Source organism: Carettochelys insculpta, chromosome 2 (genome assembly GCF_033958435.1).
Source record: "Carettochelys insculpta isolate YL-2023 chromosome 2, ASM3395843v1, whole genome shotgun sequence".
NCBI classification, from domain to species: Eukaryota; Metazoa; Chordata; order Testudines; family Carettochelyidae; genus Carettochelys; species Carettochelys insculpta.
In genome coordinates this window covers 57,772,252-57,791,259 of record NC_134138.1, presented here as the reverse complement: position 1 = coordinate 57,791,259, position 19,008 = coordinate 57,772,252, and the positions used below count along the sequence as shown (strand labels likewise).

Sequence of the window (19,008 nt, the reverse complement as noted above, 5' to 3'; positions counted from 1 at the left end):
GGGGGCAATACTTTTCTGACCTGGGTAATTTGACATCTTTATGGTGCAGAAGTCTTTTGTTGTTTCAGTTGTATTAGAATGTATCAGACAATAGTCCATGCTTCATTTTCTTCTGTTACTAAACATTGAGCCTTTTTTTTTAGGTGATTCATCTGCTCTGATCATGAACAAACTGAAGTGTCCACACTGTAATTATGTAGCCAAATACAGAAGAACACTAAAGAGACACTTGCTCATTCATACAGGGGTGAGATCTTTTAGCTGTGACATCTGTGGGAAGCTGTTTACTCGAAGAGAGCATGTGAAAAGACATTCCTTGGTAAGTACCACTCAAGATGTAAACTGCAACCAGCCACTGCTTCTATTAGTAAGCAAATGTCATTTGAGGAATGGGTTTTGTTGCCATAAGTATGGGTTAGTATTCTAGGCAATCTACTTTTTTTTTTTTTTTTTTTTTTTAAAAAAAACAAAGAAAAAAAAACTAGTATTTCTGGTAGCTGTATGGATTCTATGCATGGGTTGAAACTTATCTTTATGAATTTTTCTTTCATGTCTTGATTGCTGTAGACGAGTCCTCTGTAGACAAGTGAAATTAGGAAACGTTTTCAATGTAATCCTGAGAATTTAAACAGTTTTTGTAACCTATTGTGGGGGTAATTATATTCCACTGTAAGATTAGCTTCTTTCTGTTTACATTATGCTACATGGAAAGGCATTTAAACTAAAAACGCCATTCTTATAAATGTCATACAGCTGGTATAGTTATAGCAGTGTAACTGTTAACATATTCCCATATAATCAATGCCTAAGTGTTTTACGAGGAAATGCTTCCCTTCCAACTAATGTCCATCTGGTTTTAAATTGTGACTTGTTGGAAAAACTATTTTCATATAATTACCATTATATAAGGAATGGTTACAAAACACATTAAATCAATAATCTCTCCATAAAGAAGTGGGAAGCTTTCCTAGGGGACGAAGGGACTTAAGCAATGTTTCCTCTAATTTTTTTTTCATCCATGTCTTGGTACATGTAAAATTTTATTCTGTGCATTGGCGGATGTGTGCCACCAGTAGAAACACAGGCTGCCAGCTGTGGACAGCTCAGTTATCAGTTGGGCAGCATTGAAATCTCTTCTCCGTGGCCACCAAAGTGCATAGCTTACAGGAAATCCTGAACCTATGCCACTAGAGTATTTAAACTAATTTGACTTCTGTTTGTAGTATTTAAAATTGCAGTGACCTTCTAAAAGAGGAGTCTGTGTAACTCTGTATCACCATGAAACTGACAAGAATCATTCCAGTCTTATCCCAGCTAGTTGCCTTAATCTATAAGTAGACAACAGCTAAGGCAGAGAAAACTTTGCCTCTACTTCAGAAGTCCTTTTTTTCCTCATCTATCAGCCTTTGGCTGGCAAAAGGTTTGATCAAAAACTCTCTTGAGAATCTGAGTGCATGAACTGGACATCACAAGTCATGCAAATTCAGAAAGCTTTTTTCAAATGTTGCAAATGAGGTTTTTTATAAATAACATTTCTACTTCTGTTCAGGTGCATAAAAAGGATAAAAAATACAAGTGTATGGTGTGTAAGAAGATCTTCATGCTAGCAGCTAGTGTTGGAATAAGGCATGGATCTCGCCGCTATGGAGTTTGTGTAGACTGTGCAGACAAATCTCAACCAGGAGGGCAAGAGGGAGTAGACCAGGTTCAGGACGTGGACTTCCCTAGGGATGAAGAATATGAGGAAAATGAAGTTGGCGAAGCTGATGAAGAGTTGGTTGATGATGTGGAAGAACAGAATGACCAGTCTCGATGGGATGAATCTGGGGAAGTCTGTGTGCCTTTAGATGATTGAAGGCATACTTCTTAAGGATGCTTCAGTTGGATGCTGTGGATTAACAATTTGAGTTCTTTGACTGAAGGCTTGCTAAATATGGTACAGGCTGGATGGTAGTTGTGTTGCTGTGAAAACTGTAGGGTCAAAGCCTTATAGCAAAAAAGGATTATTAAATTTTTTTATGATATTTGCACAGGACTGTAAAGCATACAGCCATTCGGTTGAATTATACAGAGTCCTCACATCTAGTCAGTTATCAAAAGAAAATGTATTTTTTATTATTTATAGGATATAGCTACTTGGGTCCTGTTCAAACATGGTAACTGTACTTATTATGTTACACATTCATGTATCCTTCAACATGAATGAAGAAAATTACAATCTTGTTATGGAAATACATGACGGCTTCCCCAAATCAATCATAGTTTCAACAAACTGATGAGTCTAATTTGGGCTAGTGGCTTTTATTTCCAAGAATAGGGCTTTGCCATACCACTCTTGCCTCCCCCTTACCTTTAATGGTCTAAACTCCTCAGTAATCTAAATATGCAGTATAGGAAATACCAACATACTAATGAAATTGACTTATTGGTTGGTTTTAAGCCTGCCTGTGGTCTAGGTGACAAGCACTGGAGAAGATAATATTGGTATTAATTTACTGACTCTTTTTTGACAATTTTGGAGTTTGCAAGAAACCTCTTTCACCAAATGCAAAATAATCACACAAGGAAAAATTAATACTGGGAGGATTGTGATTGGAGTTGGAGTAGCCTTTTTTCTGTGTCACTTAGCAAATTTTACTACATTAAACACTGTCTGGCATTGCTGCCTGTATCTTTATGTTGGCATTATTCCTGTTGACCATCTTTTTTTCCTCCAGTGTATACCTCAGTCCAACACACAGCTTAAAGAATCCCCAAAATGGCGAAAAAGTGTCACAGAAATATTATATGACATCTGACTTTTTGTTTGTTAATTTACAATAAATGTCTGCTTTTGGCTAGTTTTGTTATGCAGTATGAATTAGACACTAGGCTGTTGTGCTCATTGTTACTCATTAAAATGAACACATGATCTGATTTTTTTAATTCTTTTTTGTATTTTCTGGGTTGTTTCTAGCGTTTAATGTTAAATTATGTTTAACTTGACTTAATTAGCTATAATGTTTTTAAACACAAAACAAAACCAAAAGCAAAATATTCATTTACATTCACCCTTTAGAATGCTCCACTCCCAACTCTCTCTACTTCGGTTTTTGAGGAGGCATTGAAACTTGAATTTTTGTAGCCATGGACTTCTTTTCTAAACTTGTGATACTGTACCAATGATTTCAGGCCTCTTTGTGAGGGAAGGGAGGATATTGCACCTTTAGGTTAAACTCCTTCACTTCATTTAGCCTAACTAGTTAGGTGATCATTGGACACTGCATTTGATGTAATATGTCACAGTGAATAAATATTCACAGCATTTATCATAACATATAGCTAGGCCAGTGTGACTGTACTGTATTAAAAATTGAGGGTCCCCATATTTTCAGCTTTTGTTTTAATTTTAAAATGAGTCTATTTTCCTATTTTATATCAGGTAACTAAATTATGCTAGTTGTGTGGAAAACTTTGAACTATGCTTTGACGGACAGAATCTTAATGGTGCTCCATCTGATCAAAGTTGGTATGTATTTAAAGAGACAAGCTTTACTGTTGTCCTTTTATTTCAGTAGAACAGTGATTTAATGTTAGACATTGCTTTGGCTGGATGAAACTGAGAAGTTGAACTACAGTTATGGGTATTACAATGCATCTTTTTTTAATCATTCAGTTTTGTTGGTAGTTTCCACAGCACTCTAAACCCTGACAGATGACTAATTTTGTTTATTTTTAACTAAAGAATACATCTTCTCATTTGTTCTAGACAGAAATGTGTAATTCTGGTGGGGTCCAAAGTAGAATTAGCTGGGCAAAGATCATATGACAAAGTATTTTAAACGTTAAAGTTATGTTCTGCTTTGTGAATATGTAAGTATAGCATAAAGATTCTTCCATCCCATTTATCCCCTTTAAAACCATAGTTTACAATTGGTAAGATCTGTCTATATATATATATATATATATATATATATATATATATATATATAATATATACATATATATATATGAAATTCACCTAAACCTGCTTTATTAGAATACAGCTCACTTACTGCTTAGAAACTGGACCTGGCTTTACATTCTTAATGTATTTACTTTTTTCTCAAGATATGAACTATTCTCTTGAAACTGAATCTTCTTTTACTACTTAAATCATTTATGTATATCTGGTTAAATTATGACCAAATTTGTTGTTAGATTGCATACAGTAAATTGAAATATACACTTGGTACACTACAGATTTGTTGTGCTTTTGTTCTGGTTATATTTTGAAAAGCAGGGTTTAATATAGATTGAGTGTAATTTATAAATATTCAAACATTCTTATCATTGATTGGTCTTAGACTCTTCTGTTGTATTGTGGCAATTTTTTTAACTGTCAGCAATTGTTTTCTTAATGTAACGTGTCATCAGTCATCCTGGTGTGAAATAGGTAAGTACAGGAGATGTGCTTGCTCTCACAGCTGTGAAGTGAAGGAGCTCGTTTTAGAATACAGTTTGAAGTCTGGATTATCTGAGCTGATTGTCGCTCAATATTTTTCATTTTAAATAAACCAATAAAGTAACTGGAGGCTGTGATTTTAGTAGAATGGTGAATTGAGAAGGGGGACACAGGTGGCGTTTTTAGCCACAATGATATATCATAAAGGGGGGGAGGAATAATCCAAAACCCACAAACCCTTCTTTGTGTAGGCTTCCTCTAGTGCAGAAAGGCTTTTGGTTTTTTTGGTTTTTTTTCTTTTCCCCAAAGCTACGATGCTTTTTGGAAACTGATGTACTGCACTTTTTAACACTTTCTTTCATGAGCCAGGGTGATACTCGTAGGATATGGTCATAAGGTTTTTTCCCTCACACATGAAATTCAGTTAATCTGTTATAGGTGTTTATCTGTCATTTGTTTTCCCAAGTGAACTTAGTATTTGAGCTCTGGAGAGTGTTCCACATGATCCTCAGAAGATACAGCACAGGCAGCAGGAGTTAAAGCTACAAGTTAGAGAAGAAAAAGTGTTCTGTTCTGTGCTTGATACTCAGAACCTTTTGGGTTTTTTTTGTTTTGTTTTCTATTTTGAGGGGAATGAGTATCGTAAGTCCTGAACATCAGTCTCCAATAAACTTTGGGTCTCCCAATAGCTGGCATAGCTCTGTTCATCTGGAGGAAAGGTTGATTAGTTATTTGACATTGGCTTTAAGTTGGTAAGATTTTTTTAGTAGAATGCTCCTTAATAAAATAGAGCTAAGGTTTTTTTCTGCTTGTCTTTCAGATTCTTAATTCTGTTTAGTCAGAGTTGAGGAGAGCACTTCATACCACAGAGGCCTTTACTTAATATGCCGCCAAAGAAGCTGGTGTTGAGTCTCTTCTCTAAGACTCTTTCTCAACAATTAGGCTCAAGGGAAAGTTAGTTAGAAGAATTTCCTCCGAAAGGATGAAGGAATACTTGGCAGTTCTAAAAATGTATCATCTAAGGTTCTTAAAAACTCCTTGCAGATGTAAATAAAAGTTTCTGTACCTGTGCTTAGATGCTTGATAACAATATGTGACCAACTTGCTTAACCTGTAATCGGAAGTCTTCCATTTAGAGATGAATGACGGGTGTTGCTCCTATGACTAGTAGAGTTTCCATCACTTCCTCAGTACTCAACTAGAGACCTGACTGCATCCTTGGAAGAGTTCATACATTGGTCAGATCTGCAAAGTAGACACTGCTTCATATATTCATGCTGCTACAGTAAAAGTTAGATGGACAGGCAAATGTTACCTTTTAAGAAGTGAAATTTATGTGCAGGGATTTCATAGCAATGAGATCTATCTTTAGCGTCTGATGTTTTGGTCAGTTCCATTCTGATGAGGAGTGATAGGAGGAAAATGTACTGGATCATCACTTTTTCATCGGTCTCTAATTGGCTAGTCTGGGGCCTGGTCTACACTAGAGTTAGGTTGACATAAATCACTTCACATCAATCTATTTGAGCATGATCAGTGCTTAGATTTTGTTAGCACCCTCTTAAAAGGCAATAAACCCACAGCCAGGGTCAATACACTGAAGTCAATGAGTGTATACACTTCATGACATGTCAGCCCTCTTCCAGAGTGCCACATTTCCTGTGATTGTGACTGCTTTGATCTCAATTGTAAAGTACACTGCACAGACACAATCCACCTTCCCCTTTGTGTTTCTGAAGGCTGTCTTTTTATGTGCCGCTTCTTCCAGAAGCAGCATGGTACTGAGCCGTCCGGAAGACACTAGTGAGGTGTGGATGTATGTTTCCCCCATATCACTAGCATATGGATGCGTGATTTGGAGTCTGGAAGAAGCTCTTCAGACTCCAAAATACACGTGCAGACACGTGGCCTGCGGGGACTGTCCGAAAGGAAACACTTCTTCTAGAAGCCCCTTCTGAGGAAGAAGGGGCTTGCAGAAGTTCCCCAGAAGCCACATGTCTGCACGTGTATTTTGGAATTCAGAAGAGCTTCTTCTGGACTTTGAATCATGTGCCCATATGCTAATGAGGCATGGGAAACTTACATCCAGTCCTCCTTTCCATCTTCCAGACAGCTCATTACCATGCCACTTCTGGAAGAAGTGGCACATGAAGACACAGCCCAAGTGCCTATTCCTCCACCTTTGCTAGCATATCTAGCAGCTTACCATTACTGTGGGCAAGCGCTCAGCAACCATGCAAGCACCATGCATTCCTGCCTGTAGAAGACGGGGGGGGCATTGGATCTTCCTGTGTGTGTGTGTGGGACAAAGAGGCTGTGCAAGCACAGTTGTGGACCCAACATAGAAACATAGATGCCCACAAGCAGATTGTGCAGGGGAAGCATGCAAATGGGTATGGTGGCATCCACAGCAGTACTGTCTGTCAGCAAAGGAGTGTAGCTGGGTGCACCAAAAGGTGAAGACAACAGATCTAGTGCTGCCCTGTAGATCTTTTTGCAACTTACTTTGTGCCATATGTGATGGAGACTCCACCACTGCACCACAGAAAACTGACAAGCAGAAGACATACTGCACCTGTGAATGGGGCAAGAGGGATGTAGCAGGGAATTCCAGGCTTCCAGTCCCACCAGACAAGTGCAGATGATCCCTGGGAAGGGAACTTAAGTAAGCGTGTGTGCTTTTTTTTTTTCCCCCGTCTTTAAAGATGATGCCCATCCCATCCCCAAATCAACAAGGCAGGGGTGTAAACTTTTCATGCTTTAATCATGAGAAGAGGTAGAGGTATTACAAGAGGTAGATTTGGCATCTGCTCTACATTTCTCTTTTGAGTTGGAGGGAGGGGGCATGTGGAGCACTTGATACATAGGGATGTCTCATCTTTCTGAGATGCTGTGTAGTTTTTAAGGCCCCAGAGAACTTCTGCACTAAAATATTTAAAATTCTGCACTCTATTTTAAAACTGCATATTTGTCAAAATAACAGTAATGTAATTTATTTCAAAATACTTTTCTGACATGTATCTGACAGAGTGGGTAATTCATTTAAACTATGGTACAGAAACATATTTCTTGCACCCCTCAAGCAGAGCAAAGGCTTGGAGAGGGAGCTGGGATGAGGGAGAGGGATGTAATTGCTGGGAAGGAATACGGGAGTGAACTGGATGATGATTGTTTGGTATGGGTGGGAAAAATATGGAACAGAGGTCCAGGGGTGGGTGAGGGGGAGCAGGCAAAGGAAACACAAAAATGGTCATAGTAGGTCAGACCAAAGGTGCATCTAGCCCAATATTCTGTCTTCCTGACAGTGGCCGATACCAGGTACCTCAGAGGGAATGAAGAAAGCAGATAATCAAGTGATCACCTGTAGCCAGGTCTCAGGTTCTGGCAGAGGCTACCACCACCAAAGCTGCCCATCCTGGCAGAGGGAGGGAGGGAGGGATTAGGGAACTTCCCCCATGCAGATCCTGCCTGATCCCTAGCCTCTTCCGATAAGTCAAGCCTGTTTGCTTTTATGCCCATGTGTCCTTGAACTCCCACTCAGCTTCCGTATGCCTCACCACCACCTACATCTGCAGGACACATGAATTCAGTGGCCCAGAATTCCCCCAGACTTAAATCCTCTCTCAATGGCTGTTTCTAGGGATAACTGCTTTATTTCTTACTCCATAGCAGTTTTCCCTATATTTTTTTCCCTCCATGGGTAGAATAAGTTTAATGTTCACCAAGGCATATGGGATTGTGCAGCATGCATTTCTATTGGGGGTGCACACTATGGATGGCTGTGGGCACTTTGATCAGCTGGGGGGCACCCGAATTTCTCCTGAGCATTGACCCAAGGGGTCTGCATACAGGCAACACTGCTCCACAGTAGGACACTTGTGTCATTTTATGGGGAGTTCAGCTAGCACCATTGCAATAGACAGGCTAGTGACATAGAGATTTGGACCGGTTTGGGTTGCTGGTAGCAGCAATGTTCTCTACCTTTTATGATCTTCAGGGAGGAGAGACCAGCTAAATTTATCCTGCCTGTGGAAAAGTGTCATCGTTCAATGCCATTACCCTATGGCCACTACGAGGAAGAAACGTAGGGTAGTGGTGTTTGGAGACTCCCTTCTGAGAGGGGTGGAGGAACCCACCTGTTGCGCTGACATGTCATCCCAGGAAATGTGCTTCCTGCCAAGAGCCTGTATCCAAGACTTTACAGAGGTGTTGTCGAGGATTATTCATCCTTCTGGCTGGTACCTTATGCCACTCATCCATGTCGGCACACATGATACTGCAAGGTGTAACCTTGAGCAGCTCAAGTGTACTCCCAGAGCTGTGTAGTCTTGGGTGAAGGAGTTGGGGGTGCAGGTGGTGTTCTCAATCCTTCCAGTCAAAGGTAGGGTCCCAGGCAGAGAGAGATGCATCCTGGAGGTGAATGCCTGGTTGTGAGGATGGTGTCACCGCAAGCGCTTTGACTTTCTCAATCAAGGGATGCTATTCTTTGAAGGGCTGCTAAGCAAGGGTGGAAGTTCTCTTTCCAGAAATGTTTGGATAGAGACTGGTTAGAATCACCATGTTAAAAGGCTGCTAAGCAAGGGTGGAAGTCCTCTTTCCAGAAATGTTTGGATAGAGACTGGTTAGAATCACCATGTTAAAATCAAAATGCTAGGACTGGAAGGGACCCTTAGAGGTCTAGTCCAGCCCCCTGCCCTCATAGCAGGACCCAATATTGTCTAGTTAACTTAGTGAGGAGGGCTTTAAACTAGGTTCAAAGGGGACAGGTGAAAAAGGCCCTCAGCTAAGTACAAAACCTGGAGACCTGGGAGTTGGATTGGAAATGGGAGGAATCATGCTCTATACTAGTAGAGGAAAAGAGGGGCTAGGCAGAAATGTAAAGCAAATCAATATATTTGATGCCTATATACATGTGCAAGAAATACAGCTAATGATCGGGAAGCACTTGAAATCCTAGTAAACGCAACTGTGACAATTGGCATTGCAGAGACTTGATGGGGTAATACACATGATTGGAATATTGGTACAGAAGGGTACAACTTAAGGATAGGCAGGGTAAACAGTGGATGTTGTGTTGCCTTATGTATTAAAACTGTGCATGCCTGGACTGAGGAGGAGATGGATGCAAGAGACAAAGATGTTGAGTCTCTGGATTAGGTTAAAAGGGAATAAAAAAACAAGGTAATGTCCTGTTAGGGGTCTACTACAGACCACCTAGCCAGTTAGAAGAGGTGGATGAGCCTTTTTCTAAACAACTAACACGATCATCCAAAACACAGGATTTGGTGGTGACTGGGGGACTTCGGCTATCCCAACATATGTTAAAAAACTGACCAAGGCACAGCCTGTCCAGAAAGTTCTTGGACTGCACGGATGACAATTTTTTTATTTCAGAAGATGGAAAAAGCAAGTGGGGCTGGGGGGGGGAGCAGTTCTGGATTTGATTTTAACAAATAGGGAGCAACTCATTGAGAAATTGAAAATGGAAGGTAGCTTGGGAGAAAGTAACCATGAAATCGTGGAGTTTGATACTAAGAAATAGTGAAAGGGAGAGGCAAACTAGAGACAATGGATTTCAAGAAAGCAAATTTGGGTAAACTCAGAGCTGCTAGGTAAGGTCCCATGGGAAGCAAGACAGAGAAAAACTGAAGAGAGTTGGCAGTTTTTCCGAAGGGACATTATTAAGGGCCCCAAAAGCAAGCTATACTGCTGCATGGGAAAAATAGAAACTGTGAAAAAAGACTGCCTTAGCTTAGCCAGATCTTGTGGGATATCAAAATCAAAAAGGAGTCTCAAAAAATGGAAATTTAGGAGAAATTATGAAAGATGAATATAAGCAAACAATACAGGTATGCAGGGGCAAGATTAGAAAGAAACAAAGGGCAACAATAAGTTATTCTATAAATACATTAGAAGCAAGAGGAGGACCAAGGACAGGGTAGGGTCACTGCTCAGTGAGGAGGGAGAAACAATATCCAGAAACTTGGAAACGTCAGAGGTGCTTAGTGACTTCTTTGTTTCAGTCTTCACTGAGACGTCTGAAGAAGGAATGCCTAACATAGTGAATACTAGTGGGAAAGGGGTAGGTTTAGAAGATAAAATAAAAAAGAACAAGTTAAAAAGCACTTAGGAAAGTTAGATGTCTTCAAGTCACCAGGGCCTGATGAAATGCATCCCAGAATACTCAAAGTAGTTGATGGAGGAGGTATCTGAGCCATTATCATCTTTGGAATATCGTGGGAGATGGGAGAGATACCAGAAGACTGGAAAAAGGCAAATATAGTGCTCATCTACAGAAGGGTAATAAGAACAATGCAGGAAACTACAGACCAGTCAGTTTAACTTCTGTTCTAGGAAAGGTAATGGAACAAGTAAGAAAGAAAATCATCTGGAAACACTTGGAAGTTGGTAAGCTGATAGGGAACAGCCAGCATGGATTTGCAAAGAATAAATCATGTCAAACCAATCTGATAGCTTTCTTTGATAGGATAACGAGTCTTGTGGGTAAGGGAGAAGCGGATGTGGTATACCTAGATTGTAGTAAGGCATTTGATACGGTCTCGCATTATATTCTTATCAATAAACAAGGCAAATACAGCTTAGAGGGGGCTACTATAAGGTGGTGCAAAAACTGGCTTATCTTATTAAGTTTGCGGATGATACCAAGCTAGGAGGGGTTGCAATTGCTTTAGAGGACAGGGTCAAAATTCAAAATGATCTGGACAAATAGGAGAAATGGTCTGAGGTAAACAGGATGAAGTTTAATAAAGACAAATGCAAAGTGCTCCACTTAAGAAGGAACAATCCATTTTACACTGGCTACGTCTACACTAGCCAAAAACTTCAAAATAGTCATGCAAATGGCCATTTTGAAGTTTACTAATGAAGTGCTGAAATACATATTCAGTGCCTCGTTAGCATGCGGGCAGCCACGGCATTTTGAAATTGATGCAGCTCGCTGCTGTGCGGCTCATCCAGACGGGGCTCCTTTTTGAAAGGACCCTGGCTACTTCGAAGTCCCCTTATTCCTATGAGTCAATTTTGAAGTGCCGCAGCCACCCACATGCTAATGAGGCACTGAATAAGTATTTCAGCGCTTCATTAGTAAACTTCGAAGTTTTTGGCTAGTGTAGACATGGCCACAGAGAATGGGAAGGAAGGAGTATGGTAGAAAGGGATTTAGGGGTTATTGTGGACCACAAGTTAAATGAGTCAGTGTGATGCTGTTGCAAAAAAAGCAAAGCTGATTTTGGGATGCATTAACGGGTGTGTTGTGAGCAAGATGCGAGAAGTCATTCTTCTGCTCTACTCTGCACTGGTTAGGCCTCAGTTGGAGTATTGTGTCCAGAAAGATGTGGAGAAATTGGAAAGGGTCCAAAAAAGAGCAACAAGAATGATCAAAGGTCTAGAGAACATGACCTATGGAAAAAAGGCTGAAAGAATTGGGCTTGTTTAGTTTGGAAAAAAGAAGATTAAGGCAGGGACATGATAGCGGTTTTCAAGTATCTAAAAGGGTGTTGTAAGGAGGAGGGAGAAAACTTGTTCTTCTTGACCTGTGAGGCTAAAACAGGAAGCAATGGGCTGAAACTACAGCAAGGGAGGTTTAGGCTGGACATTAGGAAAAAGTTCCTGTTGGGGTGGTCAAACACTGGAATAAATTGCCTAGGAAAGTTGTGGAATCTCCATCTCAGGAGATATTTAAGAACAGGTTAGATACATGTCTATCAGGGATGGTCTAGACAGTACTTGGTCCTGCCATGAGGGCAGGGGGCTGGACTTGATGACCTCTCAGGGTCCCTTTCGGTCCTAGCATTTTGATTCTAACATGGTGAATGCTAGTGTGAGGGGAGTAGGTTTAGAGGACAAAATAAAAAGTTAAAAATTACTTAGAAAAAGTAGATGTCTACAAGTCACCAGGGCTTGGTGAAATGTATCCTAGAATAGTTGAAGAGCTGATAGAGGAGGTATTGGAACCTTTAGCTATCATCTTTGGGAAAACTCCTGGAAGTCTGGAGAGATTCCAAAAGCCTGGAAAAGGGCAAATAGAGCCCTATAAAAGGGGAAAAAAACAACCCAGGAAACTACAGACCTATCAGTTTAACTTATGTGGTGAGAAAGGTAATGGAGCAAAGGCATTCATGTGCAAATGTCTACAGGAAAATAAGGTGATAGCCAGCATGGATTTGTAAAGAATAAATTATGACAGACCAATCCAATCCATTAACTTTTTTTGACAGGATAGCATGTCTTGTGGATAAGGAAGAAATGGCGGAAGTGGTATACCTAGATCTTAGTGAGGTATTTGACCTGGTGTTGCATGATCTCCTTACCAGTAAACTGAGCAAATAAAACTTAGATGGCGCCACTATAAGGCGGATGGACAACCGTTTTCAGTAGTTATTAATGGTTCGCAGTCATGCTGGAAGGGCATAACAAGTGGGGTTCCGCAGGGATCTGTTTTGGGGCCGGTTCTAGTCAATATCTTCAACTATTTAGATACTGACATAGAAAGTACATTTAGTAAGTTTGAAGGCGATACCAAGCTGGGAGGGGTTGCAACTGCTTTCAAGGATAGTCATAATTCAAAATGATCTGGACAAATTGGAGCAATGGACTGAGGTAAACAGGATCAAGTTTAATGACAAATGGAAAGTATTCCACTTAGGAAGGAATAATCGGCTTCCTACATACAAAAATGAGTAACAGCTGTCTAGGAAGGAGTACTGAAGAGAGATTGAGGGGTCATAGTGGACCACAAACTAAATATGGGTCAACAGTGTGATGCTGTTGCAAAACAAGCAAACAATTCTGGGAGGCATTAAAAGTCGTATCGTGAGCAAAACATGAGAGGCTATTCTTCCGCTCTACTCTGCACTGATTAGACCTCAATTGGAGTAGTGTCCCGTTCTAGGCACCACATTTCAAGAAAGATGTGGCAGAGTTGGAGACGGTCCAGAGAAGAACAAGAAGAATGATTAAAAGTCTAGAATCTGTGAGTTATGTGGAAAGACTGAAAACTGGGCTTGTTTAGTTTAGGAAAGAAAAGACTTAAAGGGGATGTGATAGCAGTTTCCAAGTGCCTTAAAGAGGGTTACAAGGAAAAAGGAGACAAATTGTTGTTCTTGGCCTCCGAGGATAGGGCAAGGAGCAATGGACTTAAAACTGCAGCAACAGAGGTTTAGGTTGGGCATTAGGAAAAACTTCCTAATTGTCGGAGTAGTTAAATACTGGAATAAATTACCTAGGGAGGTTGTGGAATCTCCATCACTGGATATTTTTAAGAGCAGATTGGATAGATACCTGTCAAGGATGGTATAGAAGGTGCTTGGTCCTGCTGAGAGGGCAGGAAACTGGACTCGACCTCTCAAGATCCCTTCCACTTCTTGTGTTCTGTGGTTCTGTATTTTCCCTGTGGTGCTATATTTACACCCCAAAAGTTGTCCTATCCTTGCCACTAGTGGGTCACATTCACTGTGGTTGGAACTGGAGGGGAGCGCTGAGCTGAGGGGCACCGAAGCTGAAATGTCAATTAAAAATGCTTATGGGAATAAGGGGAGTCTTGAAATGTACCTTGCATTTTCCATTGGGACTATAAATCCAGTGGCAGATAGGTCTGCTTTTATTAACAGCATCTGGCATGGCTGTTTTCTATGGTCCCCCCCACCTTGTGGTACCACCTTGAGCAGGGGGTGGCAACCTGTGGCTTGGGAGCTGCATGCAGCTGTGAGCACTTCTCCTGCTGACTCCTCTTGTGCTTCTGGAGGCTACTGCTGTTGCTTAAACAAAACCTGCTGCTAAAACAGGCTTTAGGTTTTTTGTTTAAGCGGTAGCAACAGCCTCCAGAGCCGCAAGTGAGGGCAGTGACGGCAGCTGCCTGTGTGCTGCCTATGGGGGGAGGAGAACTGAGGGGCGGGCCAGCTGAGCCTGGTGTGCCAGAGCTGTGCTGGGTAAGAGGAGGAGGCCAGGCAGCTTCTGGCCAACGGAGGGAGAGGGCTTTGCCTCCCAGTCACGTGAGAGCTGCTGTCCAATACCTAGGGCTGCTCAAACCCCCTACCATGCTCAAACCAGCACAAGCAGGGTTGCACTGTGCAGCTTGCCACAGTTGTGTTGAGCCCAGGGTGCACACCTGGCACAGGGACTCCCTCCTACCTTGGGACACTGCAGGGTGTTTGCCTGCATTCTGGGCTTTCAGTTTCTCCCAGTTGAAATCAGTCACTTCCCTTCAAACAGCCCTTTAAAATAAACACCCAGGTGGTAGCGGGGAGCAGCAGAAGGCAGTCATCTCAGGCAGGTAAATCCTGGGAATGGTGGAGGTGGTTTAGGGGTGATGGGGGTTAAGCCTGGGGATGGGGGTAAAGCTTGGGGATAGGAGGGTGGATGTGGGGGCTGAAGCATGTGAGGCCTGGAGGTGGGGTAACAACTTTCCTAACTGGTACAAATTGTGTGCACTGTTCTTAAAATAAGGGTGATAAACAGTTATTTATTAAGAACTGTCTTGTATTCACGTGAATTTGCAGCTCTTGACCTATTGATGTTTTGTAACTGAATTTGGAAGAAATCGTTCCTAACAACTATTTTGGTTGCAGACCCCTGCCTTGAGGATGAAAGAGCACTAAGCATGGCATGTTTTGTGAGATCCTATGTGCCATTTCTGTACTGCATTGTGACAAAAGGTTTGGAGAGCTAATATGGCCAACAGCGTGGATAAGGAAAGAAGACAAGAAAAAAATTCCGCAAGAGGGAAATGCACCATCTTCCTAGGCAGTAAACCGTGATGCTGCAAACCTTGGTTGCGTCAAAACCACCGAACTCTTCGCAATCCTTGTAGAGCTTCACGGTTGCAGCTTACAATCCTCTTTCCACCCACTTCTCCCAGCCCCCCAGTGTTCCTAGCAGTATCATGGGCTGCGTTCTTCCCTTGAGCACTCCAGGCTGGAGTACGGGAAGGAAAATCACTTTCCTGTACAAATGGCTTGTGCTCACCACAGTTGGTGCATGTGTAGCTGCAACAAACTTTTTTATGCACCCAAGTGGACATAAATGTTTACTTCCCTTCCAGTTTTAAAGTTTCATCCTCTTAATTTATTAAACATGAATAATATTGCCTATGGTTATTTTGCATATTGTTTCTCTGCACGGTTTTTACCAGTCCCAGTTCTGGTTTCTGGAGAATCCAAATACCTTTAATTGATTCATAACAAATACGACAGAATGCATGGATAAGGTAAGGCTAGGGAAAAGATCCAGTGATCCAATTCTTTCATAAGCAAGGAAAAGTAGCCCTTTCCATTGATGTATCCCATGGCAAGATGAATTGGTTTCAAAAATAGGATGCATGCTTATCTATTGCCTCTTGGCAATTCAGGAACCCCTTTACTGCAAATTGATCTACTATTCATGCACCAGTCACAGACCTGCATCGCAGGAGACAGGAGCATGTAGGGCTACTAAACATGACAATTGCCCCTTGTAGATTTTTCAGCTCCAAAATGATTTCCTGCTGTTGAGAAGCAATTTGGTGTTGTGAGCTTCCGCAGTCGTCCACACTCTTATTCTGCTGTCCCTAGACAGGAGGACTGGGGTAACCTGGGTATGCTGAATGTAACTTCTTGTGCCCAAAAGTTCTGCAGCCACTACTTGTCCCAAATCTGTATGTGTTACAATGCAAACCCACCCATCAGTGCTCTGCAAGCTGCAGCTCCTTTGAGAAGGCCTCCAACAACCTTTTAATTTTGTTTGCTATGTCCCTTGGCAGGCTGTCCTTGAAGAAATGTTAATGTTCTCTATGGTTTGCAGTACTTCTTGTAGGTCTGCAAATGGAAAAGGAACACGTGCTCTGTATTTGCAAAGTTCATATGAATAGTGCAGAGCTTTGCAGGTTCCATGCTTCTGTCAGATGGTGGAGATGGAAAAATATTGAATGGATTTGTGGGCATTTTGAAAAAATACAAGAAAATAATGGGACATGGAAGGCTTTATGGCATGGAGACAGTTGTATGTTGGGGACTTGGTGCCCAGCTCCCAGAGATCCCTGGGTGAGTCATTTTATTCAGCGTGTTACAAGAACATCTCAAAAAGAACTGCACCAGACAATGGCATCTCCATTGACAAGTGCTGTTGCTGAGTGTGTGCAGCACCAGTGCAAGCACCCTGGTGTGTACATTCCCAAGTGATACAGATTTTTGACCACCGTATGCCAATATGATTTGCATTGATTATGGTCGCAGTGTCCACTATGTTCACCACTTGCCTCATCTGCTGTATTCACCATGTGGCTCTTGGAGCCTTTAAATGTGGCTCCTCCTAGAGTTGCGTGCAAGTGCTGCCTGCCCGCATGCACCCCGTACCTGGTGGGAGAAGCACATGGTGGCTCCAGTGATGTCGGAGTCAGACACTCCTCCTCCTCCAGCACCTCTGGTGAGACTCCAGCATTACTTTAGAATGGAGGGGCTGGGGGTGCCTGATGCTGGGGGGCGGGGCATTTATTTAGAGGGGGGACTATGGGAGCCTGAGTGGGGGTGGGCATGTGGTGAATACAGTAAGATGACAACCACAAGTGCGGTGATCTTTCAGTTGCACCACTGGATTATGCATAGTTTGCAGCATAGACATGAACTGTCTATTACTCCTGACAGTGACTTAGTACTAAAGGCATCCTGTCATTTTAAGAAACCTTTTAAACAAAAACAAAAAAAAACCTGCTGCAGGTGTGTTAAGCTTATGGTTCTGTCCTACCTTATTTGTTAGTAAGGGGCTCTTTCTCTTTGGTCAGCATGTTCCTTTGTAACAAAGGAAATAGGAATTTGACAGCAGTCTGGGGTCCTGATAAGTCCAAGGTAGGGAAAAAAACTTCACTCCTACATGGAAGGAGGTATTGCTGGAGACACCAGTAGTGCTTTTAGGTAAGGCCCAGCAGAAGATACTAAACAACTTAATTTTATATGTGGGAAAGCAGTATAACAAACCAATATCAAGCAAGAAGTTTCATGGAAGTTGAGAACAAAATGTAGTCATCAATAACTGACTTGATTTTTAGGTATGTTGGTTTTTTAATTTATAGCAGTTTGAAACCAATATTTGCTCGGCCTTAGTTGGAAGTTTAATGAAAGCCCATATGTAACATTTTTACTGTAATGAATTTGACTTGGATCTATCAAAACTGAAGCATTAATCACTTGCGCACTTATTAGAAAAATATAAAACGTAAAGCTTCATAACATTAGTATATACCTTCGTTTCTTTTTTGCTGTTAGAATGTGGTTGCTGTCCAGAGAGGCTCTTCCTCCTCCTGCCCCCCGCGCCCCAAAAAAGTTTGTAAGATCACCTGCGAGAGACATCAACTTGCATGTAACCTTCAGTCCCAAGTAGTTTTATTTTTTTTAAAAAGTAATCACTTACTGGGGTTTTTAGGATACCACTTAGTAGGAATTTACTGTGTTACAAGTGAAGTGGGAAGTACACTTTTAAAAAGTGTAAATGCTAAGTACTAAATGCAGACTTCTACGTTAAGGGCAACGCTGATGTAGGAATTTAGATGCCCAGGTCATCTAATAGTCTTTTTTGAGAGCTTTTTACCTTGCTTTAGACATGTGAGCTAAGTGCCAAACAGTATTCATGCTTTTAAATGCGGTTGCTGCTAATTGTGTGCATCTCTGTAGTATGTAGGAGCACCAGCAATGTAACAGGACCCCATTTTGGTAGATGCTATATAAACAGACTCACCCTGCTCCAGAGAGCTTAGTCTTTAAGATTGCCAGCTAATGCCAAACAAATATTGGCTCGATATAAAATATAAGTGCCAACAGACACAAATTTGGAGTCCAAGGAAATATTGAGACAGAGGTTGGCCTGGTACACAATGGTCTCAACACACCAGTTGCTTAATGAATGTTGAAGTGTTTTTGTAAGTATTGAAATGGAGTTTAGTGAGGAATTTGAAGGGTAGTAAGTGAATTTTGCAGATGTTTGTAGCTCCTCCGAAATGTGTGCGGTAGTATGGGGGAGAAAACAATTTGTTTGAGAATTTAACAAGTGTGTAGAAGAGGTTGGCAACATGGACTTGGCTGAAGCAGGAGCTGACATCTTGAAAGTTACTGAGGTGATGGGTAGAGAGGGGACATGCTCTGAAGGGCCATGAAAGTGAGGTGCTTGCATTAGAGAAAGGAAGCCCAGAGGAGAGCTGCACATAGGTGATGGCAGTCAAAGAGAAGGGCGAGGAAATATTTATCTTTGCAGCAGCTCTGTAAGTGGACATATACCAAGCAAGATTGTAGGTGTTGAGGTCAGAGATGGTACAATCTTATCTGCCATTTGGCCAAATTAACATTGCTGTAGAAACCTTTAACTTTCTTGATTTGCCCAGCCTTTTCAAAAGTACAAATCTATCATTGTATATAGCTGAGTCCAATGTTTTAGATAGAAGCAGTTTTCAAATTAGGTTGTTTCTTATCATGAGAACTTTTCTACTAATTTGAAAAGGGGGTAAAAGGTTTTTATTCAAAACTTTCAAGATAGTCATTTTTGTTTTGAGACATCTTATTTTGAACCTAAAATTAATGTTTAAGGGCTGAGAATGAACTTGAAAT

At 41.4% G+C, this 19,008-nt stretch overlaps 1 protein-coding gene across 5 annotated transcripts in view; it reads left to right on the top strand.

The window, feature by feature from the left end:
* The window catches only part of ZBTB10 (zinc finger and BTB domain containing 10), a 66,713-nt gene extending 51,193 nt beyond the window's left edge, over nucleotides 1–15,520 (top strand). For 2 of the 5 annotated variants that reach the window (XM_074987049.1, XM_074987046.1), the window contains 2 exons: nucleotides 144–319; nucleotides 1,550–5,187. In XM_074987049.1, the coding sequence (XP_074843150.1) occupies nucleotides 144–319; nucleotides 1,550–1,855 (482 nt within the window). In that variant the 3' untranslated portion in view covers nucleotides 1,856–5,187. Of the gene's footprint in view, nucleotides 1–143; nucleotides 320–1,549; nucleotides 5,189–5,243; nucleotides 5,505–15,009 lie in introns of those variants that run through there. The other 3 variants (XR_012644402.1, XR_012644401.1, XM_074987048.1) reach the window with 3 other exon arrangements.
* Nucleotides 15,521–19,008: the final 3,488 nt, after the last annotated feature.